The sequence below is a fragment of the Leucopleurus acutus genome (genome assembly GCF_964270905.1).
Source record: "Leucopleurus acutus genome assembly, chromosome: 2".
Taxonomy (NCBI): Eukaryota; Metazoa; Chordata; class Mammalia; order Artiodactyla; family Delphinidae; genus Leucopleurus; species Leucopleurus acutus.
In genome coordinates this window covers 90,821,967-90,849,362 of record NC_139143.1, presented here as the reverse complement: position 1 = coordinate 90,849,362, position 27,396 = coordinate 90,821,967, and the positions used below count along the sequence as shown (strand labels likewise).

At 43.1% G+C, this 27,396-nt stretch overlaps 1 protein-coding gene across 1 annotated transcript in view; it reads right to left on the bottom strand.

Annotated features, from left to right (window-relative positions):
- The window catches only part of CD58 (CD58 molecule), a 44,153-nt gene that overhangs the window by 10,450 nt on the left and 6,307 nt on the right, over positions 1 to 27,396 (bottom strand). The window contains exons 2-3 of the mRNA XM_082832362.1: positions 11,028 to 11,324; positions 3,187 to 3,456 (exon numbers count right to left, since the gene is read on the bottom strand). Of these exons, the coding sequence (XP_082688488.1) occupies positions 3,187 to 3,456; positions 11,028 to 11,324 (567 nt within the window). The remainder of the gene's footprint in view (positions 1 to 3,186; positions 3,457 to 11,027; positions 11,325 to 27,396) is intronic.

Below are 27,396 nucleotides of genomic sequence, written 5' to 3'. Positions count from 1 at the left end.
AAGATATTGAATATAGTTCCCTGTGCTATACAGTAGGTCCTTGTTTATCTATTTTATATATAGTAGTGTGTATCTTTTTTTTTTTTTTTTTTTTTTTTTTTGCGGTACGCGGGCCTCTCACTGTTGTGGCCTCTCCCCGTTGCGGAGCACAGGCTCCAGACGTGCAGGCTCAGAGGCCATGGCTCACGGGCCCAGCCGCTCCGCGGCACATGGGATCCTCCCGGACCGGGGCACGAACCCGTGTCCCCTGCATCGGCAGGTGGACTCTCAACCACTGTGCCACCAGGGAAGCCCAATAGTGTGTATCTTTTAATCCCAAACTCATAATTTAGCCCTCCCTCCCCAATGTTTTTTTTTAGCATGAAAGAAGTAATCTACATTTTTAAGTCACTGATATTTAAAAAAAATTTTTTAAACAGCTGAATCTAACGCTACTTGATACAGTCCCTTCCAAAATCCTTTCTCCCACGGGATGACGCCAGATGCCGTCATCGCTTTGGGACAGCAGAGATTTAGGGGAGATGAAACAACAATGATACAAGTTCTTAATGACGTTCTTCCTCCTTGACCTGGCCGGTGCACTGACAGCTGCTCGCTCTCTCTTCACTCGGCTTTGGAGATACCAAGTTCTTGGGGTTTTCTGCCTCCCTCCCTAGTGATCCTTTTCAGTCTCCTTTGCTGGACCCTCTGCCCTTAACAGCCCCTACATGCGGGAGTCCTCAGGACTCAGTCTCAGCACCCCTCTCTGACGACTGCTTCCTCCACATGATCTCTTCTAGTCCCAAGGCTTTAAATGCCTCCTGTACTCTGATTATGCCCAAGTCTCCATCTCCAGCCCTAACCACTCACGAGAGACCTAGACTCATAAATCAGAGGACCGTATTTGACGTCTCCATTTGAAATCTAACGGGAATCTCAAACAACAGGTCCCAAACCAAACTCTATTTCTTCCACACACCTGCTGTTCCCCTGCTTTCCAGTCCAATAGCAACACAATTCATTCCGTTGCTTGTGCCAGAAATCTAGGGGTCATCTGAGTATTTCTTTTTAGACACCTTTCTTCCACTCAAACCATTAGAAAATCCTGTTTCTATTTTCCAAACGTAGCCTAATCGGAACCACTTCTCCCAACTCTACTAGTCCAAGACACCATCTTCTCTTGCTTAGACCGAGAGTTTCCAAATTAGGCACATAACCCCAGGGAGAACATAAGATGAGCAATGAGGTGCAAAAAAAATTAGAACCTCTATCTGTTTTTACTACTTATGTCATTCTTTAAGTTTTTTAGATTTTGTATATGTTTTAAAATTGTATGAGTTATATTCATTTTGTAGTACACTGTGGTAGAAGCATCTGCTGTTCCCCAATAAGCAATCTCTCCTTTTCACTCTGGGAGGAGAACCCCTGTGTTTTAACTGGGCACATGGCCAGCAAAAGATGGCACTTCTCAGCCCCCCTCAGCTAGATGTGGCCATGAACTCAGACTGGCCAAGGGGGTGTGAATGGAAGTGATGCATGCCACACTTGATCTTTAAAGGGGAGGACCAGGCTCCATCCCTCTCCTTCTCCCCTCCCACTTGCTATGGAGCAATTAGAGGTGCGAGCTCCTGTTTGACTCCAGAGAGCACAATTTTTAAGCTATAAGCATTTCAGTATGTATTTCCGAAAGATAAGGATTCTTTGTAAAACATAACCATGGCATCGTCAGACTTAAAAAATTGTGTTCAACATCATCAAACATGGAATCACTGTTTAAATTGCTCCTGTTTTTTACTCTTTTCTGTTTGAATCAAGACCTAATAAGGTCCATACATTGCAATTAATTAATATGTTTCTTAAATTTCCTTAAACTTTAAGTCCCCCCATCACCTCTCTTTTTACTCCCCTTATAATTTATTTATTGAAGAAACTTGATCTTCAGTCCTACAAAATCTTCCACAGTCTGTACTTTCATTTAACATGGTATGGTTCTCACTAGCCAATTCCTGTGAATCAGTCCAAAAAAATTTTTTTTATTTGATTTATTTTGAGATACATAATATAAAGAGTCAGGATGGTATCATGGAAAAAAAACTCCAGAAATCGGAAGACTTAAATTTCTATTCTATTTCCATTACTTAAGTGACCTAAATAAATATTAAAAAAAAAAAAAAGGAAAAAATTTATTCGCAGAATCACCCTACCCCAGCCCAAGGAGACTCACATTTTTTATCTGCCCTAGAATCCTGTTCACACCTCACAATTGTGGTATTATCCTGAAATACAGTATTTACTATTTTCATCTCTTATGCTTTAGTGAGCCACTTTCAAATTACTGATCCGTCTGTTTATAAACTGGGGGTATAATGTATAAAACAGATAAGAAGAATTGTAAATTACAAATATACATGATACTTAAGCAACATAAAAAGACCAGAGCCGAGATAGACTGTCATGCTATTAACCGAGCGTTAGCCTAGACAAACGTATTGAATGCACTTTTTAAAAAAAATTAATTAATTAATTAGGCTGTGCCAGGTCTTAGTTACGGCACACAGGATCTTCATTGCCGCATGTGGGATCTTTTAGTTGCGGCATGAGGGCTCTTAGTTGCGGCATGCGGGCTCTTAGTTGTAGCACGTACGTGGGATCTAGTTCCCTGACCAAGGATCGAAGCTGGGGCCCCTGCATTGGGAGCTTGGTGTCTTAACCACTGGACCACCAGGGAAGTCTCTGAAGGCACCTTCCTGTTGCACGTGTGCAACCTTGAAGAACACAATGGTAATGAAGAATATTAGGAAGCAGTATTGTGAATAATTAAGAGCATGGGTTCTGAAGCCAGATGGCCTGATTTCAAAACCAGGCTCTACCACTTACTGGCTATTGACCTTGGACAAGCAACTTAAACTCCCAACTATGTTTTGGTTTCTCCTCATGAAATAAGGATAATTACTAGATTGCGTGGGGATGGAATTAATTAACATATGTATTAGAATGGTACTTGACACAGAAAGTACTAAAAAGTATTAGCTTTATATCTGTAATAGAGTGTCGGTGAAAACTGTAACTCAATTTAAGTTTCAAATTTATGAAATGTATGTTAGTTACTGCATCTGTGGTATGAAATTCATGAACCACTACTTGTATGTAGGTCCATGAACCCCACTTGTATATAGGATCTCTACCATGACACACGTAGTCACTTACCACTTGGGACACAGGTTGACAAAATGACTGATGTTGTCCTTCTGAATAATGGATTGCTAATGATACACTGAATTTCCTGTGAAAGATCACCTTCCTCCGTAACATACGCTTCAGATGGTTTTGAGCCACTCTGACACTGTATTGTTGAAGGACAGTCCCAGGAGTACTGTATGAGTTCTAGATGGGTGTTGTAATCTTCCAGGATCATGCACTGGAGTGTAATGTTCCCATCAGTCAATGTGCAAGACAGTGTTGGTGATGGAAGAGACTCTGGGGAAAAAAAAAAGTAATGTTTAGTACAGAAAAGAGTAATATTTAGACTCCTCATCTGCAAATTCAGAAAGAGCTTCCAGGGACTTCCCTGGTGGTACAGTGGTTAAGAATCTACCTGCCAATGCAGGGGACACGGGTTCAATCCCTGGTCCGGGAAGATCCCACATGCCACGGAGCAACTGAGCCCGTGTGCCACAACTACTGAGCCTGCACGCCACAACTACTGAAGCCCACACCCTAGAGCCTGTGGTCTGCAATAAGCGGAGCCACTGCAATGAGAAGCCCGTGCACCACAATGAAGACTAGACCCCGCTTGCTACAACTAGAGAAAGCCCGCGCGCAGCAACAAAGACCCAACACAGCCAAAAATTTAAAAAAAAAAAAAAAGAAAAGAAAGAGCTCCCAACTTCCTTATGAGCTTGAAAAGACGAGCAGTCTACCCCCTTGAGCACCAAGGGGAGAGAATTCTCTCTTCTTCTGGGTCAGATCTATCTGCTCAAATTCAGCATAGATACAGGCCCCAAATCCCTTATCCTCAATTCTGAAATCCAAAGAGTTCCGAAAGCCAAAAGATTTTTCACAAATATTTATGACCATGTTTTACTAAAAATATTTCCATGCTTGAGTAAGCGGCTCTCCGTAACTAAGTGAAGTGCTTCTTAACACACACAGAGGAAACAGTTTATATCTATTGCCTTTCTAAAATCTGAAGAAGGCTGAATTCCAAAGCACACCTGACTCAAAGGATTTTGCAAAAGGTTCTGAGGAGCTGTACTGTGGGCTGGCCCCGCTCTGAGGTAGAGGAGGGCACGGCACTTGTCACAGCCCTGTCGGTCTAGAGGCCTCACCCCCAGGTTTATTCTGGAAGCACCTCCTGCTGGCTAAGGCAGCTGGAGTTGCAAGGATGGATAAGACAGAAGTCATGACACGCCATTATCACCCTCTAAATTTAACCTCAAAGCCCATCGGCTCACCCCATTAGTCAGTGGTTTATTAATTCATATACCTTCTTGCATCTCTCCTTTCCACCAAAAACTAATCACAAGAGATTTGAGAAACATGTAAAAATATATGGAATATACAAAAATTGGTCATGGTAGCATTTGGATAATAAAATTTCAATACCTTGCAAACATCTACTAAAAAGCGAATTAAAGTTCATCAAGATGATGCGATACTATGCTGTCATTTAAAATATTTTCTAAGACAAAGGAACACAAGCCCCACTTGATAATCTAAAAAATAAATATGTTCAACTCATCTTGCCTCCCTCTTCTCCTCCTGACTTCTTTCTGGCTCAGTTAAATAACACACCCAGCCTGTCTTGTTAGACCTGAGTCACACACGACTTCGCTTTCTGCTTGGCGTTTCCTCAAGTTTTAGGTTTAATCTAGCTCACATAATTCATTACATGCCGCCTTCAAGTTGTGTTCTTTAGTTAAAAGAACTCTAAGACATACACACACACAAGTGTGTATTCACTGCAGACTACCTGCTATCAGTAAGCAGGGTGACGAGTGGTGAGTCGTGGCAGAGGCAGGCACCAACGAAGCTTGGTTTCAAGGGAAAATGGATAAGGAAGGTGAGGGGACACTTGGAAGGCCCAGAAGCCATGCTTCATGATTTGGCCAAGAACAGGTCCTGAGCAGAAATGACTGCTGAACCCAGTGCTCAAGTAGCAACTTGGAGCCTCTTCTAATAATCACTTCAGAATCCCATGGTCTACTGGAAAACCACCACAGATAATCCTAACCAGGATCATTCAAAATCACATTTGTACTCAGTCTTAAAAGAAAGGAAATTCAGACACATGCTACAACATGGATGGACCTTGAAGATGTTATGCTAAGTGAAATAAGGCAGTCACGAAAGAATAAATCTTACACGATTCCACTGATAGGAGGTTCTTAACAGTAGCCAGATTCTTAGAGACAGAAAATAGAATGACAGTTGCCAGGGAACTGGGGGAGGAGGGAATGGGGAGTTCGCGTTTAATGGGTACAGAGTTTCAGTTTGGAAGATGAAAAGTTCACCTGTTCTGTTACAGATTCTAGTTTATTGATCTAGTTCAGCCAATGTCCCGCTACCCATGATGGGACCTAGTTCAGCCGAAGTCTCGCTGCCCATGACGGGACTTACCACAGCTATAATCTAACAAATGTTAGTTACATCTGTGCCTTAAGCAACTGGCAAGAAATGTGCCTACTTCAGCCCTAAGACAACTTAGTCAATTTATAATTAATGAGTTCAGCTCACTATTCTGTAAGAAATGAGAATTTCTTATACATATCTGATGACATTTCTATATTTCCATAAACTTTAATAAAAAGTCATATGCCAGTCCAGACCTTTTAAGGATAGAGCAGTTAATTGTACTTATATGAACATTACCAGCCTTCATGCAATAAAGGTTATAAGAGGATGGGCAAGGACTATTAAACGCTGATGGTGGAAATTTTTAAGGGGACTTTGAGGGAAGGAGGAAAGCCAGATGTTCACTTACACAGAAGGACGTAGATGCTCTGAACCTAGAGGTACCAGGAAATCCCCCTGTCTAAAATATCCTTTCTGAAAGGGTCTGGTGTCTCCGGAAGATTACTGAGTCTTATTAGTTTAGTCTTAACACATCATCATGGAAGTATGACTTCCTCATTTCTAAAAACAAAAGTATGACTAATCGTTTTGACATTCACGTATGTATTTTTATAAGCAAAATCTAAATCTTATTAACTCTTTCTTGGAAGTGTCTTCTGATTCTTTCCTTTCCAAACATCTACTACTAACACCTCTATCTACCTGGATGATCACAGTAGCTTCCAACCTGGCGTCTCCTTTTCCTAATCCACCATAAATACCTCCCATCTGATTAACCTTCCAGAAATATATTTCATCAAGGCACTTCTCTGCTCCAGTATCAGATACAGTGGCTCTCCACTCCCACAGGCTAAAACCCAGATTCCCAAACCAGAACTTGAAGTCAACACATTAACGGCCAATATCACTCAGTGCCTCCTGATTGAAACTTGCCTCCCCTGCACCTTGCTCCTCTGCAGGCCTTTGCTGAGCTTCCTAGGGACGATCCAGTTAGCCTCACTACCAAAATCAAGCACCTTTGTTGAGTTACCATGGAATTTTTACAATTAAATTATTTAAAACTTATTACTTTTAAACATTTCATCAAGTTTTAAAAAGAGAAACTTAAATGTTTCGAATTCAGTTTTACAAACTCTATACAGGGGCTCGTAAAATGCATTCTATTCTAATTTAAATTCTGAATCAATCTTTTTGTTTGCTTGCCCTACAACTGCCAAATCTCCAGCTTGCAGCTTTTAAGGATTTTTGCTTCTTCAAAGGCATTGCTTGCTCCTTCTAACAGGATGCCTGCACACCTTAACAAGCTTCACTTATCTAAAAGGAGTTCATCATCTCCTGGACAAACCAGTCACCCAGTCTGAGAGCCCCCCCCCCCATTACTCTAAATTGTGCATTCCACCTCCCAATCATCCTGATCAATTGCTTCCATGTCTGCTGAGTGCCCATTACCTATTCAAATCCTTTGCTGGGCTCTGGGGGTACAACGGTGAACAACAGAGAAATTCTCTCTCCCTCCCACTGTCTCCGATACTGGGTAGCTGAACCGGTGAGGGACAGCTATTCACCCAGCTATATCCTGTTCCACTGAGACCACATCAAACAGCTCAGACTTGAACTGCTATATTGCACTCTGCCTCTTCTCCATCCCCTGGAAACCATCTTACAGAGTTTGCCACCAGTTGGATCTTCCTAAAACACCCTTTAACATAGAGGAAGTAGGCCTAGAACTATACCCACATCTTGGATAAAACAAGTGAAACTGTGACGCAGCAGAGGGGACAGATGGGTACAGGTTGAGTTGTGCTGGGTGGAGGCACAGAAAAGGCAGCTATGAGGCAAAAGCATTACTAGGACATCTGAGAAAAGCAAGGGGAGGCCACGGGGCCAGATCTCATGTAGCCTTGTAGGCCACTGTAAAGACTTTAGCTGTAACTCAGAGTCAGATGGGGCCACTAGAAAGTTCTAAGCAGAGGAGTGATGTGATTTGACCTCTGTTTTAAGAAGACCACTCTGGCTTCTGTGTTTAAAATTAAACTGTAGAGGGGCAAGGGTGGAAGCTGGGAGACCAATTAGCAGGCTATTGCAATCCTCCAGGTGAGAATGAAGCAGTCCTGGATCAGACCAGAGGACATGATGAGAGGTGGTCAGATTCTGGTTATATTTTGAAGGCAGAACCAACAAAATTTTCTGGTGGAGTGAATATGGTGTTCAAGAGAAAGAGAGGTGTCAAGGATGATACCAAGGTTTCAGCTTGAGCAACTGCAAGGATGGAGCTGCCATTAACCAAGAGGGGGAAGGTTTGGGGAGGAACAGGTTTTGAGGGAAAGGTCATGAGCTCACTTCTGGACATGTGAGATTTGAGAGGCCACTTAGATATCTGAGTGGAGACAGAGTAGGCAGTCAGATAAACACCTAAGGAGCTCAGTGGAGGTCTGGGCTAGAGCTCTAAATCTATGCACTATCAGCACTGAATGCTATTTAAAGCCCTGACATGTGATAAGCCCACCCAGCTGGGTGTGAATGCAGGCAGAGAAGGGAAGAGGTCCAAGGCTTAAGCCTTGAAGTCGCCAATGTTAAGAGGTTGGGGGAGGGACTTCCCTGGTGGTGCAGTGGTTAGCAGTCTGCCTGCCAATGCAGGGGACACGGAACCGAGCCCGTGCGTCACAACTATGGAGCCTGCGCTCTAGAGCCCGCGTGCCACAACTACTGAGCCGGTGTGCTGCAACTACTGAAGCCCGTGTGCCTAGAGTCTGTGCTCCACAACATGAGAAGCCACCGCAATGAGAAGCCCACGCACCGCAAGGAAGAGTAGACCCCGCTCGCCGCAACTAGAGGAAGCCCGCACGCAGCAACGAAGACCCAACGCGGCCAAAAATAAATTTAAAAAAAAAGAGGTTGGGGGATGCAAGGGGATAAGGGAGCGAACCAACAAAGGAAACTGAGAAGGAACTGTTAGTGACTTAAAAGGAAACTAGAGTCGGGTGGTGCCCGGATGCTAAGGTGAAGATGTTTCACAGAGGAGGGAGTGATTAGCTGTTTCAAAAACTTCTGAGAGAAAGATGTGGATGGAGAATGAGTCACTGGATTTATTCATGAGGAAGTCATGAGGAGTTTGGGTACAGCAGTGGGGATGAAAGCCTGTTTGGAGTAGCTTAAAAGTGAATAGGAGAAAGGGGGTATGTAGACAGCTCTTCCAGTAGATTCTCTATAAACTGAAGGCAGAAAAGTGGGTGGTAGGTGGAGGAGTAGAGGGGCCAGAAGAGGGCTTGCAATGATGGTACAGATAATCGCTTATTTGTATGCTGATGGGAATGAGTCATTATCTCGTGGAGGAAATTACTGTAAGGAGAGAGTGGGTAGAATTACAGAAGTGACATCCCTGAGTATAATGAGAGGAGGTGGGATCCAGGGCACAAGTAGAGGGTCTGGCTCCAGATGAGAACTCAGCACGCTGAAAGTAAGAACTGCCGAACAGGAATGGTAGAGAACAGGGGATACAGGGTCAGGCACAGGTAAGCAGATAGGCTAGTGCTGAGAGCTTGTCGAAGTTCTCTTCTGGTTGCTCGTTTTCCTCAGTGAAACAAGAAGCAAAGCCTTCAGCTGAGCAGTGGGTCTGGAGAAGGAGGTGTTCAAGGTTTCAGGAGAGAAAAGGTAAACTGCTGGGAGTGGGTGAGTGAAGACACTAGGAACATATTGGGTTTAGCTGCAGTAAATCGTCAGAATTTTAAAGTGTGGGACTCTGCAAGGTGATGTGCTTTTCTGCAGCTACAAGGCATGAGCACAGAACTTTGGACTGCACCTGGCTGGACTGGGCTCGTCCAGTCAAAGTTCAATCACTGAGCACGACCAATCAGAAAAGGAGCAAAGAAGCTGGGTGTGTCTGCAACAGAGTGAGCCCAGGGAGTGAGCACGGCACTGGGGTGCAGAAGGAGGGCAGGGAGGACATCAGTGGGGGAAGGACTGTCAGAGTTGGCAGAGCAGAGGAACTGAGCTTCCAGCAGAGGAAGTGGAACTGAGATACTGAGGTGATGGAGGGAATGGAATCACTGGTAAAGACAAGTTCTACATTATATCTGTGGGGAGAGGTAAGACAGAGTGAAGGAGAAGATCATTACAGGAGAAGAGAGCAAGGACTAAGAAGTCAGGATATTAGAAAGAACTTTTATTTAAATATTACAAAAGCACCAAGAATTATGACAGCAGGAACATCAGAAACAGTGAAAAGGAACCAGGCACTAAAATAATCAGGAAATATTGGGGTGATGTTCTTAGCAGCACTATTTACAATAGCCAAGACATGGAAACATTGTAAGTGTCCATCAACAGATGAATGGATAAAGAAGATGTGGTGTATATAAATGGACTATTATTCAGCCATAAAAGAAAAGTGAGAGAATCCTACCATTTGTGACAACATCGATAGACCCTGAAGGCATTATGCTAAGTGAAATAAATCAGACTGAGAATGCAAATACTGTATGATCTCTAAAGAGAGAGAAATCTCTAGAAATCTTTTTAGATTTAGTGGAATGTAAAAAGAAAAAAACCAAGCTCATAGAAAAAGAGATCAGACTTGTGGTTACCAGAGGTGGAGGGTGGGAGGAAGGGGATTTGGAGGTAAGTGGTCAAAAGGTATAAACTTCCAGTTATAAAATATATGAACACTAGGGATACAATGTGCTACATGATGACTATAGCTAACACTGCTGTGTGGTGTGTAGGTAAGTCGTTAAGAGAGAAGATACTAAGTTCTCATCACAGGAAGAACATTTTTTTCCTTTTTTCTTTCTTTTCTTTTTATGGTATCTATATGAGAAGACGGATGCTAGCTGAACCTATTGTGGTAATCATTTCACAATGCATGTAAATCAAACCACCATGCTGTATGCCTTCAACTTGTACAGTGATGGACGTCAATTATTTCTCAATAAAACTGGGGAAAAAAAGAAACATTAAAGTGTACCCATCAGCCTCTGGATGATTGCAACAAGGAAAGTGCTTTAGAGATGAGGGAAGGAGAATAACCTGGAAACATCAGCGAGAAGCACAGAGGAACCTGTATCCTATCCCTAGTTCCAGTTTAAAGTGGTAAGAGGGGGAAAAAAAAATCCCACCTCCTGTGTGAGCTGCAAGGGGAAGCAGGAACTTTAATTTATAGAGCACCACCTATCCATGGTTCAGAGTTCTGAGCCCACTGATGCCACTACATCCCTTTCCCATTCCCAGCAAGACAAGGGATGCTGCTGCCAGCAGCTCTGCCCAACGTGTGCTGTTCTCCTGACCTCAGTCACATCCTCTCCTCACCAAGAGGATGACAAGGGAGCTGAAAGTGGCTCCTGTGTATCAGAAAGAGAAGAAAACCCTGACAACAGGTGATGACTAATTTTTATTTCTCATAGACCAATGATTAGTATTAGTCTCTTAAAATAGTTAGAAATCTGCCATTTGAACAAACCCATTTATGGCATACTCACCGATCACTCTGAGGGTGAACTTGCTGTTATTTCTAACACTTGGCGATTCAATTCCGTACTCATCTTCGTCTGATGGTGTTAACTTGCAGATTGTGAGGTTACCCGACACAGTGTCTAAGTAAACTCTATCTTTAAAAGATAGAAAAGCTCTGACTTCAGATTGGTCATCCCATTCTACAACTTTATCCTTTCCTCTTTTCCACACAATCTCCTTAAAGGGTTTAAAACTTGATGTGTATAAAGTTACATTCTTGTTCACAGCTCCATATATTACTTGGGAATCACAGCTAATGAAATCTAGGAGAAAAAAAAGAAATTGGTTAGGGAAGATAACATGACTTGATCAAAAGCAGAAAATTATCTTCCAAGATGCCTTGTGGGGGGAAAATGATTAAATTTAGTGGTAAAATCATTCATTAGCTACTTTTTGTACTAAGCTGATAAACTGCTGATAAAAAGTATAGGAAGGAGAACATGCTTGACCCTGTAAGAGTTTATTCTTTAATAGGGAACTGGGGCCCACAGAAAGCCAAGAAATGGATTCAACATTTAGGGAGCACCAACTACGTGCCAGGTACTGTGGGCAATGCTGGGAATATGGCGTCAAACAAGACAGGTGTCACTCCAGGCCCTCAAGGGAGGAGACACTGAGCAGACAAGGAGAGCCACCCAGGCAAAGGCCTTTCCTAGCAAATCACGCTGAAATTGACACAGGACAGAAAACCGCCGGAAGATAAGAGGAGTCTGCAAGCTGACAGCCGGGTGAGGAGGGGAAGGAGAGATGGCCAAGCAGACAGAGGAAGCAGCTCCTCTGAAGAGGCAGGCCTTAAATCAGTAAGGCGCTGGGTGTGTCTGAGGAAATAAAAGCAGTTCCAAAAGGCTCGAAGGAAGAGAGCAAGGGGGGAACGGGTGGGGAATGAGGCTGGAGAGGCAGGCAGGGGCCAGACCACAGGGTCTGTGAGTGAAGGGCTGGGCCATGTCCGGTAAGATACGCTAAGCGTTTGGAATTTATCCTAATGGAAAGGGAAGGTCACGGACAGGGAAGACCGGCATGACATTTAAGTTTCAGTAGGTTGACTTTGTCTGCAGGGTGGACACTGGTCAACAGGGTAAGGATGGAGGGCAGAGAAAACCCAGAAGGGCAGTCAGTGCGGGAGCAGTGAAAGAAGGCTGGACCGGGAGACCAGACCAGGGCGCCGGCGGTGGGGATGGATAAGTGGACAGACTCTACATTTGAGAGGGAAATGAACAGGATTTAGTGATTGGATGAGAGGAGTTAATGGTGACTGCCAGGCCTCGCTCCTGGCTGACTGAGGTGCCATTAACTGAAATCAGAATGACCAGGAAGGAAGTCAGGGAGTGTGATGAAGATTAAGGTCTCAAGGCCTGGGTGCGGTGGCGTGTTGGAACCAACTGTTAGCCTCTCTGCCGGACTCCGTTCAGGGAAGCCTGGAGAGCTTGGAGTGCACCACAGTGGGAGTATTTATAGCAGAGAAACTGACTCATGCTTCACATCAGAACCTCCCACCTCCTCCACATCAATCCAGTTGTTAAACATTTACTATTACTACTAGATTGGGATATTCTTGATACCCCAAAATGGGCTTCGATGCATCATGCTCCAGACTTGACTTTCTTGTTAAGAGAGAAGAGCAGCTGTTAGGGGAGAGACATAAAAGAGAAATTAAAACTTGATTGATTGAAGTTTTTACCTAGAAGCAATCAGGGTAATTGACAGAGTATAGGAAAAATCAAAAATATTAAATAGACCAATTGCAGGCAATTGTATCCAGTAATTTCAAATAAGAAGCAAATACGCCCCATTTGTCTATGTGCAAGGATTTTTAGAACCCACCTCCCTTAATCCAGGGAGGCTGCCTGCAATACACCAGCATCCTTCTGTGGCTTTCCTGACCATGCACTGTTTCTCCCAATCAACCAGAGCCCATGAAAAGGCATGAAAAGGAATAAGATTTGAGGGGTGAGGGTCTATCCACACACAATAGTGGCGGCTCGAAATGTCTTGTACATGAATAGATGAATGAACGGATGAGGGTAAGTAGGGTGGTGGAGGAAGAGAAGAGGTCTCAGTTGAACTGCCCCTCCCTGGCTGCAGAAAGCTGGCTTCTGTCTTTCCCAGGGGAAGGTGATGTTTCCTGGGCTTGAGAACAGGAAGAAGAAAAGTCTGGAATGGAGCTAACGGTGGAAAAAGGGGGAGACCAGTTCAGAAAAAATCATAGTCATTTTGAGCTGGAAGAAACTCCAACAATTAGTCAGTCAAATAACCCCCATTTCACAGGTGAAAGGACAGGGCACCAAGAAAAACGGAAGAAGATGTTACTGAACGCTTACCCTCGGCCAGTTACGTGTTCACGTACTTGTGTCCCTTTTTAATCCTCTCCACATCCCCGTGCAGTGGTGTTGCTAACTCCATCTCTCAGGCCCCGGGAGACATATCAATTGCTCAAGGTCACTCAGCAAGTTTATGGTAGCTGAGGGACCAGAACAGACCTGACGTGGCCCAGCCCCTCACTCACAGACCCTGTGGTCTGGCCCCTGCCTGCCTCTCCAGCCTCATTCCCCACCCGTTCCCCCCTTGCTCTCTTCCTTCGAGCCTTTTGGAACTGCTTTTATTTCCTCAGACACGCCAAGCGCCTTCCTGATTCAGGACCTGCCTCCTCAGAGGCACTTCTTCCTCTGTCTGCTTGGCCATCTCTCCTCCCCCTCTTCACCCAGACGTCAGCTGACTGATGGATGCTAAGCATAAGCGACCTGCAAGACATCTGCGTGGAGCTGTCCAGGAGGCTGCGGGGTCCACAGGTCTGCGGGTTCCCAGGGGAAGATACAGATTTGGGATCCATTACATTTGTAGATGCTATGTCTACCATTTCCTTCCTATAGTAAAGTCTTTTCTGTTGCACCTCCAAGACTGATCCTAAGTTACCAATATGACTGTTTCCAATGAAAAAGAATAGGAGAAAGGAGAGTGAATTTTTTTCTCAAGGTCACACACCCTGAACGAATGAAAGAATGAGCAAACAAACAGCAGCTAAGGAAAGGAGTCAGCAGTGAGTTGCTTACTTTGCGGGTAACAGTGAATGGTCAGAAAAGGGACCACAGGGATGCTACCTTACCATGCCAGAGGGCAGAATGAAAAGGGCACGGACTTTCAAGGCAGATGCGCCCAGGGTGAACCTTCAAAAGTTCTCGCCACACTAGGTTTCCTCAGCCTAAAAAACAAATCATAATGCCTACCACAAAAGATTGTTTTGAGGTTTGAATAAGACTGAGAGTCTTTACACAATGGCTGAAATGAAGTAGGCTTTCAACAGGGTTTTCCCTCTTTTTCTTTCAATGATTCAGGCCACCATCAATGCATTCACTGTAGGTGACCCTGGCTGTGTGAGAACTGGGCATAGAGTGAGTTTTTGCTGTTTCGAAGTAGAGAGAGAGAGAGGTAGGGGGAAAATGTATCAGTGATTGCCTAAACAGATATTCTGTGCTAGACAGAATTTTTTTAACTGTTAGAGGTTTATTTGTTTGGAAGAATACTGAATGATCTTTTCTTTTGAAAGATATGAGGGTACCTAATACCTATATGTACTGTGTTTGTTTCCAATTTCAAAGACTCTTGCAGTCTTAAAAAACATCATCATTATACCCAGTTTTGATAGTTCTTCTCACAGGGCTTGAAGTCCGAAGTGGAACTCAAATATTTTGCAGACAAAGTGGCCTGATTTTTGATTTAGAAAATATGGTAACCGTAACTACTGGGTTAATGAAATGGGACCTCCCCTAACGCCCAGCCACAAATTCCTCTGCGCATTTTCACTTGAGTCCTGGGATTCTTTTAAAAAATATTTATTTATTTATTTGGCTGTGTTGAGTCTTAGTTACAGCACGCAGGAACTTTCATTGCGGCGTGCAGGCTCTTTGTTATGGCGCGTGGGCTCTAGAGCATGCACGCAGGCTCAGTAGTTGCAGCACACAGGCTCTCTAGTTGTGGCATGTGGGCTCCAGAGTGCGCAGGTTCTGTAGTTGCGGCACGTGGGCTTTCTAGTTGTGGCGCACGGTCTCTAGAGCACGCGGGCTTAGTTGCCCCACGGCACGTGGGATCTCAGCTCCCCAACTGGAGATCAAACCCGCGTCCCCTGCATTGGAAGGTGGATTCTTATCCACTGGACCACCAGGGAAGTCCCGGGTCCTGGGATTTAGATTGACTGCTATTTTTAGTTTATTTAATCAAACACTTATATAGCACTTACTATCTACTAGGCAGTTGGAAGAACTCTACAAATATGTATTCAGCAAATCCTCTCAAAAACCATATCAGGACTTCCCTAGTGGCACGGTGGTTAAGAATCTGCCTGCCAACGAAGGGGACACAGGTTCGAGCCCTGGTCCGGGAAGATCCCACATGCTGCGAAGCAACTAAGCCCATGTACCACAACTACTGAGTCCATGCTCTAGAGCCCGTGAGCCACAACTACTGAGCCCGCGTGCCACAACTACTGAAGACTGTGCTCCTAGAGCCCGTGCTCTGCAACAAGAGAAGCCACCACAATGAGAAGCCTGTGCACCACAACGAAGAGTAGCCCCCACTGGCTGCAACTAGAGAAAGCCTGCGCGCAGCAACAAAGACACAACGCAGCCAAAAATAAATAAATAAATAAATAGATAGATAGATAGAAAAAAAAATTACAAAGAAAAAACATATTAAGCAGCTGTTATTTTTAACCCTATTTTGCAGATGAGGAAACTGTGACACACAAACGTTAACTGACTAGCTAATTAAGTAGTGAAACTGCTTTTGAACCCGGATAGTCTGACTTTTAACCATTGCTTCTTATTTGGCTAGCTATGTGGTATATGGCTATTAAAGACAGTGACGTGATACAGGGTATGTCAGGATGCAACTTCCAGAACGTATGGGAATAGCAGATGTCGGGAATGAGAAAAGTCAAACCATTCTAGTCGGGAGTCAAGCACACCTCTGAAACTAGAAGTGAAGCATAAGCTCAATGGTCAACAAATCACTGAATGTCAGGGCTGGACAGGTCCTCAGAGGACCCTGGCCCTCCCCACACCCATCCTCATATACATGAGGAAATTGAGAAGAGCTGATTGAGCAAGATAGCGATGAACCCAAATCTCCAAAATGTTACATGGGAACCCAAATTTAAACCTAAGTTTCATAATGCTGTTGTTTTTTAAAAATAATTTTAGATGTTCAGTGGAAAATGAGACAGGGTTTCATAATTAAAGACCAAGAAACTAAGTTGAAAGTAAGGTCTAAGAGTTTGCACTTCTCATGTGTGATGGCAAGTAATATGTGACATGTGAAAAAGTAAGAGAGGGTAAGGGGACAAAAGAGACTCGAAGGCAGGAAGGAAGAAAAGCTGGAGCGGGGTGTGTGGCGAGAAAACAAGGGGCAAACAAGGAGGTAATAAGGACACAAAATCACAGGAGCAGCTGAGAAGCCTGTGAGAACTAGCAAATGAAGCCCTGAGATAGAGACCAGCCGTTCAGCCAACGGAGGAGCCACAGACGGGCCAGGTGTGACCTACAAGGGAGCGGTGGAGGCTGCAGCTCTAGTGAGGCTGGCTCGCCTAGGGAGAGGCCCCTCGGCTCCTACCCACGTGGACACGTGCGAATTGCCGGATCTTCTAAGTTTCCAAGAAATGCTGGACGTTCCAATTTTACGGGAACACAAAAATCAAATTTTATGGGAACACAAAAATCAAATTTTATGGAATTAGTGGGCAATTAATTCCAATCTGAGCGGAGGGGTATCCCATAGTCAGGCCAGCCCCATGCGGACAATGACAGGGTTGTTCTCCATCTTTGCTGCATCCCCTGCTGGCACATGAAGGACATTCCATAAATATTTGTTGAGTGAATTAACTAAACTGATTTAAATACAACTTAAATGTCGTCTAAAAGGCAGGGCTTCCTGACAGAATTACAATATTGGATAGTCACCCCAAACCCTGAGCTTTGCAATACCTCAAATCGCTGTGGAACCTGGTTGGAGAACCATGACTCAGCAAGGAGAGGTGGAGACGTTTAACTGAAGCTGCAGAATGGCCTGGGACCCCTCGTATGCTGTCAGAAGAGAACTCTTTCCTCCTCACTGCCTGCCTCCAGAACCAAAGCAAGACTGGAGGGTCTGCTGGCTCCCCACTCGCCATCCCCTTCAGGTTTAGCGGGGTTTCACCTACCACATGTTGTGGGCTTCAGGGCATTGCACCAGATAAGCTTACACCCACTCAGGATATCAGCCCTTCATCAATGTTAACACCCTGTCTGAGGTTTGAGGAGATGCAATTGTTTCACTGATGCCATTGCTGAGAGCCGAGCTAACCACTCTTCTGGGATTTGGAGGAAAGGTTTTCTGGAGTTTTTTCTTAGAAATGAACAATGTGATTTTAAAATACTTCCTTCTCTTCCTAAAATTTCTTCAAGGTTCCACATGGCTGCAGATTTTAGCAGTTAAGGCAAAAATTCATTTGATGGAAAGAGAAAAAAAAATCCCCTGAAAGTTTCAGTACCCAAATACATAAATCTTGGTATTTTCCCCTGTGTGTATGACACCATAACGACAATTCGGTTAAAGATTCATTCAAGCTGGGAGGTAGGAGGGCCTTGGGCATTTTTGTACCCAAGTGAGCAGCTGGATTTCTCCTGCAGACAGGGGCTTGTGACCATGACCTTGTTCCTCTCACTTCAGCATCACAGCACACTTTCAGCTGATACCCACTTGGGGTACTGGAGCGGTGGCATCCTGCGAAACTAAGTCTCTGGAGTCACAAACACACATGCTCACAGTACAGAGAGCAGCCACTCTCCTCACATGTCTACGTCAGGGCTAGTGTCAAACAATCTGTCCTATTAAGTCTACAAACATTCTGTTTGTCAGCCCCCATGTCCCAGTTTGGGCATACGACATATGCTCACCAGGTACATGGATAATCAAAAGAAGAGCACCCAGTCTTTTCACTCAAGGAAGTTTAGTGTAGCTCGTTTCTTTAACCTAGCTCTTAATAAATCCAATCCAAACGAGCCCTAGACCAACTCAGCCTCAGTAATAATATTCCACAACAGCAACACACTTCCTGAAGGCTCACTGTGTGCCAGGCACTTGTTCCAAGAGACAGATAGATGGATGGATAGATAGATGGACGGACAGATAGGTAGATGGATAGATAGATGGATGGATAGATAGATGGACGGATAGATAGGTAGATGGATAGATAGACGGATGGATAGATAGATGGATGGATAGATAGATGGATGGATAGATAGATGGACGGATAGATAGATGGATGGATAGATAGATGGATGGCTAGATAGATGGATGGCTAGATAGATGGACGGATAGATAGATGGATGGATAGATAGATGGATGGATAGATAGATGGACGGATAGATAGATAGAAGGATAGATAGATGGATGGATAGACAGATAGATGGATAGGCTCATTTATTCCTCAACTTAACTCTATGAGGTAGGGCTTATTATTCATTTATTCACTCACCAAATATTTGTTGAGTACCTGCTATGTCCCAGGCACTGTACTAAGCAGTGAGGATACAGCACTAAACAAATCAGACAGAATCCTGCCCGCTTGGAGTTTACATTATTGGTGAAGGTGGGGACGCGGGGCAGGGAGGAACACATTAAATGGGAAAATATCACAGGTGATGTTAAGTGCTACTGAGAAAAATAAAGCAGTGTATTGGGGAGGATGACTAATAATGAGAAGGGAGGTTGCCATTATATGTGAGGTGGTCCCAGCTGGCATGTGAGCAGGGCCCAGAAAAAACGAGGGAGTGAGCTTGAGCGTGTGGGGAAGAGCATTCAAAGAGTGAGAACCACTAAGTCACAGTTGAGGAAACTGGGGCTCAAAGAGGTTCAGAAGCTGACCGTGGTCACTCAGCTGGTCCGGGACAGAGCTGGTGTCCAGACACAGGTGGCCAGCTCCAAAGCCTGCACTGTTAGCCACAGTGTGAGATGCCTTGGTCCTTCCTTGTCAATTCCACCTGCATCCAGTCCCCGTCAGTGATTTCTGTTTCCATGAGTGCTGAAGGCAGAAATCTACTGGTCTCAGATATGCCACCATGGCTTCCCTGTCTTCATCTATTTCAGACTGAAATTGCAGCCCCCTGACTCCCAACAGACAATAAACCCCCTGGTCCCCCAGTCCCAGAAACGCCACAGAACTCGCCTCACATATGCTCTCAGTTGTCAAGCTATTCCTTGTCTCCTGGATGAGTGCATCCAGAATTAAGACGTTTGTTCTTTAAATCAACTTCCTTTTGAACTTCCCTGTTTCCTGTCATGCTAAAATACTTGCCGTTTTAACCCCTTATTCTTGCACTTAAAAATCCTTCTTTCACCAGACATTTCCCTCTCAATCTGTGCAGTCCGATTCAGTAGCCACTAGCCAATGTGGCTCGTGAGCCCATGCCACGTGGTTAGTCCAAATTGAGATGTGTTGTTAGTATAAGATACACACCAGACTTTGAAGGTCAAGTATGAAAACGGGAATGTAAAATCTCTCATTAACATTTTCTATATCAACTACATGTCGAAATGAAAATACTGTGGGTATATTAGGTTAAATAAAATATACTATTAAAATTAATTTTACCTGTTTCATATTATATTTCTATTTAACAGCACTACTCTGGCCGGCTCTTTCAAGATGTCCATATCACATCACGCTCAAAAGCCACATTTGCCTTTGACTGTTCTTGTCTTAGACAGGATATGTCTGAGACCTACAGCATGCTTTGGAGAATAAGGTTCTTACTAGAGCTATTTAATACTCTGCAAGTCTTTTTAAATCTATTCTCCAAAGTCTGATTAAAGGTATTTCAATGCGCTATTGATCATTTCATTAAAAATTTCTTTATAATCCCTATTATTTTCTAGTTACTCAGTTCATAGTTGAGAAACTCTATTACAACTAATTTATGATGACATAGTCATTAGTTTCTTATTAATAGGAATTTCTTATTATTTCCTGAATGTGTACAGTAAACTTCATTTTTTTTTCTAGTTTTTAACTGTTACATGGGAAAAACATTCAGAAACTACAGACCGGAGAGGCTGATGGAAATTCAGACACTGTTCTTAACAGACATTCAGGGGAACATTATGAAAAGTGAAGGTCACTAGGAATCAAAACGGGTTCATTTCCTCAGAACAAGCCTATCAAAATAATTTGGTTCCCTGAGATGGATACTTGCTAAACAGAATAGATCAAGGTCACAAAGGATAGAACTCTGAACTAATAACTTTCAAATGGGGGCAGAGACCAGACATGATTTCTTACAGTGATTCTGGGCAAGAGGTCCCCTCACTTTCTCTGGTTTCATTTTGAGCCCCAGAGTCCTTGGGCTAAGAGCTCATCAGCAAAGGCACGAGCAGCATTGAGAAGGAGAAGGCCAGTGCGCGCAAGGGAAAGGGACTGAAAACAAGAAAACCAAGAGGCCAAAGGAGAGAATCCCATGCCCATAAAGTAGCTAAAAGACATTTTCCTTTGAGTCTGGTAGATGGGCACTGAAACTTATCTCCAAAGAGGAACTGCTAAAATGTTTTCCACACTTTTGGGGGGACGGTATCACTATTTTAGTCACACTTCATATCAAAACTTGTCTGGGGCTTCCCTGGTGGCGCAGTGGTTGAGAGTCCACCTGCTGATATAGGGGACATGGGCTCATGTCCCAGTCTGGGAAGATCCCACATGCCGCGGAGTGGCTGGGCCTGTGGGCCATGGCCGCTGAGCCTGCGCATCCGGAGCCTGTGCTGCACAACGGGAGAGGCCACAACAGTGAGGCCCACGTACCGCACACAAAAAACCCAAAAAAACAACTTGTTTGAGCAAATGGAAAAGGCTGTATCCAGGTTTCACCTTCAATCCTGAGATGGAAGCTTTTATCTGTGACTGCAGAATCTAAGGTGCTGTGTGCCCTTAAGTAAAAACTTCAAAAAGCCTTCTGTACTCAAGAGAAAACAACATGAGAAGAAATCAAAAGACAGAAAACTTGTGCAAACAAGGGCCGATGTATGCTGGCAAACTTTCTGCTTCTAAACAGAGAAAGCAATGCCTACCATCAAAGCCTATACGAATTAAAACACATTAGAGGGAGACATGCTGGGACCCAGCCCCACCCCCCAGCAGGCCAGCAGGGCCAGCCAGTGGAGTCAGGGGAGTCAGTGGAGTCAGTTGCCCACACTACTTGGCTCTGCCAGCAGAAGAGTGCATGCAGCCCATATAGGGGGCAGCCTAGAGCATATAACTCTAGTCACCAAAGGGGATGGGGAGAGTCCTGCTGGGCCCCACAGGACATCTCTTACATAAGACCACTTCCCCAAGACCAGGAAACATAACCAACCTACCCGCTACATAGAAATAAACATAGAGAATCAGACAAAGTGAGGAGACAGAAATATATAACAAACACAGGAACAAGACAAACCCCCAAAGAAGAACTAAGTGAGTGGAGATAAGCAATCTAACCAATAAAGACTTCAGGTAATGATCACAAAGATGCTCAGTGAACTCAAGAGAAGAGTGAATGAACTCTGTGAGAAGTTCAACAAAGAGTTAGAAAATATACAGAAGACTCAGACAGCTGGAGAATACAGTAACTGAAATTTTAAAAATACACTAGAAGGAATCAACAGGAGATTAGATGACACAGAGGAATGCATCAGTGAACTGGAAGACAGAGTAGTGAAATTCACCCAAGCTGAACAGAAAAAAAAGAACTTTAAAAAGTAAGGCTAGTTTAAGAGACCGCTGAGACAACAGCAGGCACACTAACATTCACATTATAGGGGTGCCAGAAGGAGAAGAGAGAAAGGGACAGAAAACTTATTTGAAGTGATAACAGCTAAAAACTTCCCTAACCTGAGAAAGGAAACAGACATCCAAGTTTAGGAAGTACAGAAAGTCCCAAACAAGATGAACCCAAAGAGGTCACACCAAGACACATTGCAATTAAAACAGCAAAAGTTAAAGATAAAAAGAGAATCTTAAAAGCAGTAAGGGAAAAGCAACCAGTACACACAAAGGAACTCACATAAGACTTTCAGTTGACTTTTCAGCAGAATCTTTGCAGGCCAGAAGTACATCATGATGTACTTAACGTGATGAAAGGAAAAAAACTTACAACCAAGAATATTCTACCCGGAAAGGCCATCATTCAGATATGAAGGAGACAAGCAAAAGCTAAAAGAGTTCAGTGTCACTAAAACAGCTTTACAAGGAATGTTAAAGGGACTTCTCTAAGCAGAAAAGACCACAACTAGAAATATGAAAACTAAAAAAGGAAAAATCTCATTGGTAAAGGCAAACATACAGTAAAGGTCAACCACACAAAAAGCTAGTAGGAAGGTTAAAAGACAAAAGCGATAAAATCATCTATATCTACAGTAAAAAGTTAAGGAATACACAAAATAAAAAGATATAAAATATGACATCAAAAACATTAAATGTGGGCTTCCCTGGTGGTGCAGTGGTTGAGTCTGCCTGCCGATGCAGGAGACACGGGTTCGTGCCCCGGTCTGGGAAGATCCCACATGCCGTGGAGCGGCTGGGCCCGTGAGCCATGACCGCTGAGCCTGTGCGTCCGGAGCTTGTGCTCCGCAACAGGAGAGGCCACAACAGTGAGAGGCCCGCGTACTGCAAAAAAACCAAAAACCAAAAACCATTAAATGTGAGGGTGGGGTGGCAGCAAAAACGCAGGGTTGTTATAATGTGTTCAAACTTAAGAGATCATCAACTTAAAATAATCTCATAAAATTGACTCATTATACAGTTATATATGAACCTCATGGGAACCAAAAGCCTATGATAGATACATACACAAAAAAGAGAAAAGAATCCAAACATAACACTAAAGATAGTCATCAAATCACAAGAAAAGAGAGCAAAAGGAGAAAAAAGGAACAAAAAAGAATTGTAAAAACAACCAGAAAACAATGAACAAAACGGCAATAAGCACACACCTATCAATAATTACTTTCAATGAATGGACTAAATGTTCCAACCAAAAGACATAGAGTGGCTGAATGGATTAAAAAAAAAAAAAAAAAAAGACCCATCTATATGCTGCCTATAAGAGAATCACTTCAGATCTAAAGACATAGACTAAAAGCGAGTGGACGGAAAAAAGGTATTCATGCAAATAGAAGTAAAAAGAAAGCTGGGGAAGCAATACTTACATCAGACAAAACAGACTTTAAAATAAAGACTGTGGGGCTTCCCTGGTGGCGCAGTAGTTAACAATCTGCCTGCCAATGCAAGGGACATGGGTTCGAGCCCTGGCCCAGGAAGATCCCACATGCCGTGGAGCAACTAAGCCCAAGCACCACAACTACTGAGCCTGAGCTCTAGAGCCCACAGGCCACAACTACTGAAGCCTGCGTGCCCAGAGCCCGTGCTCCGCAACAAGAGAAGCCATGACAATGAGAAGCCCACTCACTGCAACGAAGAGCAGCCCCCACTCATCGCAACTAGAGAAAGCCCACGTGCAGCAACGAAGACCCAACACAGCCAAAAATAAATAACTAAATTAATTAATTAAAAAATTAAAACAAAGACTGTAATAAGAGACAGAGAAAGAGATTACATAATGATAAAGGGACCAATCCAACAAGAAGATAAAACAATTGTAAATATCTATGTACCCAACATAGGAACACTTAAGTACATAATGCAAATATTAACAAACATAATGGGAAAAATTGTGACAGTAACACAATAATATTAGGGGACTTTAATGTCCCACTTACATCAATGGACAGATCATCAGGACAGGAAATCAATTAGGAAACATTGGCCTTAAATGATACATGAGACCAGATGACCCTAATAGATATATATAGAACATTACATCCAAAAGCAGCAGAATACACATCCTTTTCAAGTACACATAGAACATTCTCCAGGACAGATAACATGCTGGGCTACAAAACAAGTCTCAATAAATTTAAAAGACTAAAATCATATGATGCATCTCTTCCAACCACAGTGCTATAAGACTAGAAATCAACATAGGTAGTATGCTTTTTTTTACATCCATCTTAGTAATACTTTTTTGGATCTGCCTCCTCAGGCAAGGGAAACAAAAGCAAAAATAAACAAATGGGACTATATCAAACTAAAAAGGTTCTGCACAGGCAAGGAAACTATCAACGAAATGAAACAGCAGCCTGCCGAATGGGAGAAGCTATTTGCAAATGATATATCTGATAAGGGGTTAATATCCAAAATATACAAAGAACTCATACAACTCAATAGTAAAAGCAACAACAACAACAAAAAAAACCTGATTAGAAAATAGGAAGGGGACCTGAAAACACATTGTCCAAAGAAGCCACAGAGATGGCCAACAGGCACATGAAAAGATGCTCAGCATCACTAATCATCAGGGAAATGCAAATCAAAACCACAATGAGGTGCTACCTCACACTTGTCAGAATGGCTATCCTCAAAAAAGACAACAAAGAACAAGTGTTGGCGAGGGTGTGGAGAAAAGGGAACCCTCATGCATTGTTCGTGGGAACAGAAATTGTTGCAGCCACTATGGAGAACAGTGTGGCAGTTCCTCAAAAAATTAATACAAACTGCCGTATGATCCAGCAAATTCACTTCTGTGTACCTGAAGAAAACAAACACACTAACTGGAAAAAAACATATGCACACCAATATTCACTGCAGCATTATTTACAATAGCCAAGATATGGACGCAACCTATGTGTCTACTGATAGATGAATGAATAAAGAAGATGTGGTACTTATATATAATGGAATATTACTCATCCATAAAAAATGAAATCTTGCCTTTTACAACATGGATAGATATAGAAAGTATTAGGCTAAGTAAAACCAGTGAGACAGAGAAAGACCAATACCATATGATTTCACTTATATGTGGAATCTAAAAAACAAAACAAACAAGCATTCAAAACAGAAACAGACTCATAGATACAGAGAATAAACTGGTGGTTACCAGAGGGAAGATGGATAGAGAGGGTGAGTGAAATAGGTGAGGGAGATTAAGAGGTACAAACTTCCACTTATAAAATAAATAAGTCATGGAGATGTAATGTATAGCATAGGGAATATGGTCAATAATATTGTAATAACTTTCTGTGGTGACAGATGGTGACTAGACTTATTGTGACCATTTTGTAATGTAAAAAAATATTGAATCACTATGTTTACACCTGAAACTAATGTATCGATAATACTGTAAGTCAATTTAAAAAGGGAAAAAACAAATAACCATAATAGAGTGTACAATTCAATTTTTTAAATTACAGTAAAAAGACAGCAATAAAACAAATTCCTAGATCTAGTTCTTTAAAAGTAGTTGTAAGTCTTTTTCAAAATTCCTAAAAGATACCTGTCAAAAATAAACAAAAACAGCAACAAATGGAAAAATGTGAAATTTCATTAGATCCTGGTATTTAAAAAAAGACATCCTTGTGACAATTGGAGGAATTTGAGTAAGAGTAGAAGTTAAGTGATATTGTGAGATTACTGTTAATTTTTATAAATGTTATGTTATTGGGCTTATGCCAAAGCATTTAGGAGTGAAGTGTGGGTGTATAAAGAAGGTATAATTATGGCAAAATGTTAATAAATGAATACATAAATAAACCCCCATTCTGAATTCTGTGGCCCAAAGAAGGTTCCCCCACCCCTCTACTGCAGATTACAATATTGGATACAATCTATGTGACTGGTAATTTGCTGTCATATAATTTCACATGCTTTAGCAAAATTACGTTGGACAATATATATGTTATATATAAGAGATTAACTATGGCTGCACCAATCAACAAAAAGTTGCTTACCTATTCTTGGGTTGGGAATACATAGACTTTGAGTCAAACAGACCTAAGTGCTAGCAGGTTCTATCACTTATTTGTTGTGTGAACTTGGACAAGGTACTTGACCTACCTCAACTTTGTTCTCCTCCTTAACAGTCTCTACCTTATACAACTGGTGTGACAATTAAATGAAAACAAAAATCTAAAACTCTAAGCACAGCACTTGGCACAGAGCACGTGCTTAATTCATGGCAACTATTATATACACCCCATTATAATACTGGATCTAGTTTTTTGAGAGGAAAACACAACACTATTTTGATTTGGATTACGTTTCATAAATAAAACCTCACAGGCTCTCTGAATCTTAATTAAGCAAAGCATATGAACAAGTCTCACATAATAATGTGAGATAATGATAATTTAAAATGGGGAAATGTTTGACCAATATTTTATCATCTAATGTCCAGATTTAACAATTTGTATTGTTAAAAATATTAAAAGAGATCAATGAAGGAGGGGCTTTCCTGGTGGTGCAGTGGTTGAGAGTCTGCCTGCCAGTGCAGGGGACGCGGGTTCGAGCCCTGGTCTGGGAAGATCCCACATGCCGCGGAGCAACTGGGCCTGTGAGCCACAGCTACTGAGCCTGCGCGTCTGGAGCCTGTGCTCCGCAACGAGAGGCCGCGACAGTGAGAGGACCGCGCACCGTGATGAAGAGGGGCCCCCGCTCGCCGCAACTAGAGAAAGCCCTCGCACAGAAATGAAGACCCAACACAGCCAAATAAATAAACAAATACATTTAAATCAATGAAAGAAACTTTATATGAAGTGGTATATGACTTGGTTCCTGCATACAAGGATCTAAAATCTAGCTGGAGAGACAACTGGCAAGATAAAGGATCCGTAAAAGGTCAACCACAGCAGAATAAGGCAGGCGCTGCTAATGAGAGCTAACTAATACAACAGTTCCTCTTTTTGATCTTGCTACTTGCCCAGCGCTACCTAGGTCCTGTCCACATGTTACCCCACTGATGCAAACCAGGGCCAAATCCTGCCAGCCCTACCTTCAAAACACACCCTGCTATCTTCAATTCCTCACCCCAACCCCAGTCATTTCTTACCCCCCCCCACCCAGTCACTGTTCCCGCAGCCTCCTAACTGGTCTCCCTGCTTCTCTTTTTTCATCAGCAAGGACCATTCTCCACCCAGCATCCAGAATCATTCATTTAAACACTCATCACAATTTCACTCCTGTTCATAACTCTCTGAGACTTCCTATTTCACTGGGAATAAAAAAAATGTAGCCTTTCAAAGGGCCACAGGGACTTCCCTGGTGGTGCAGTGGTTAAGAATCCGCCTGCCAATGCAGGGGACACGGGTTTGAGCCCTGGTCCGGGAAGATCCCACATGCCGCAAAGCAACTACGCTGGTGTGCCACAACTACTGAGCCTGCGGAGCTCTAGAGCCCACAAGCCACAACTACTGAGCCCAGGTGCCTAGAGCCTGTGCTCCGAA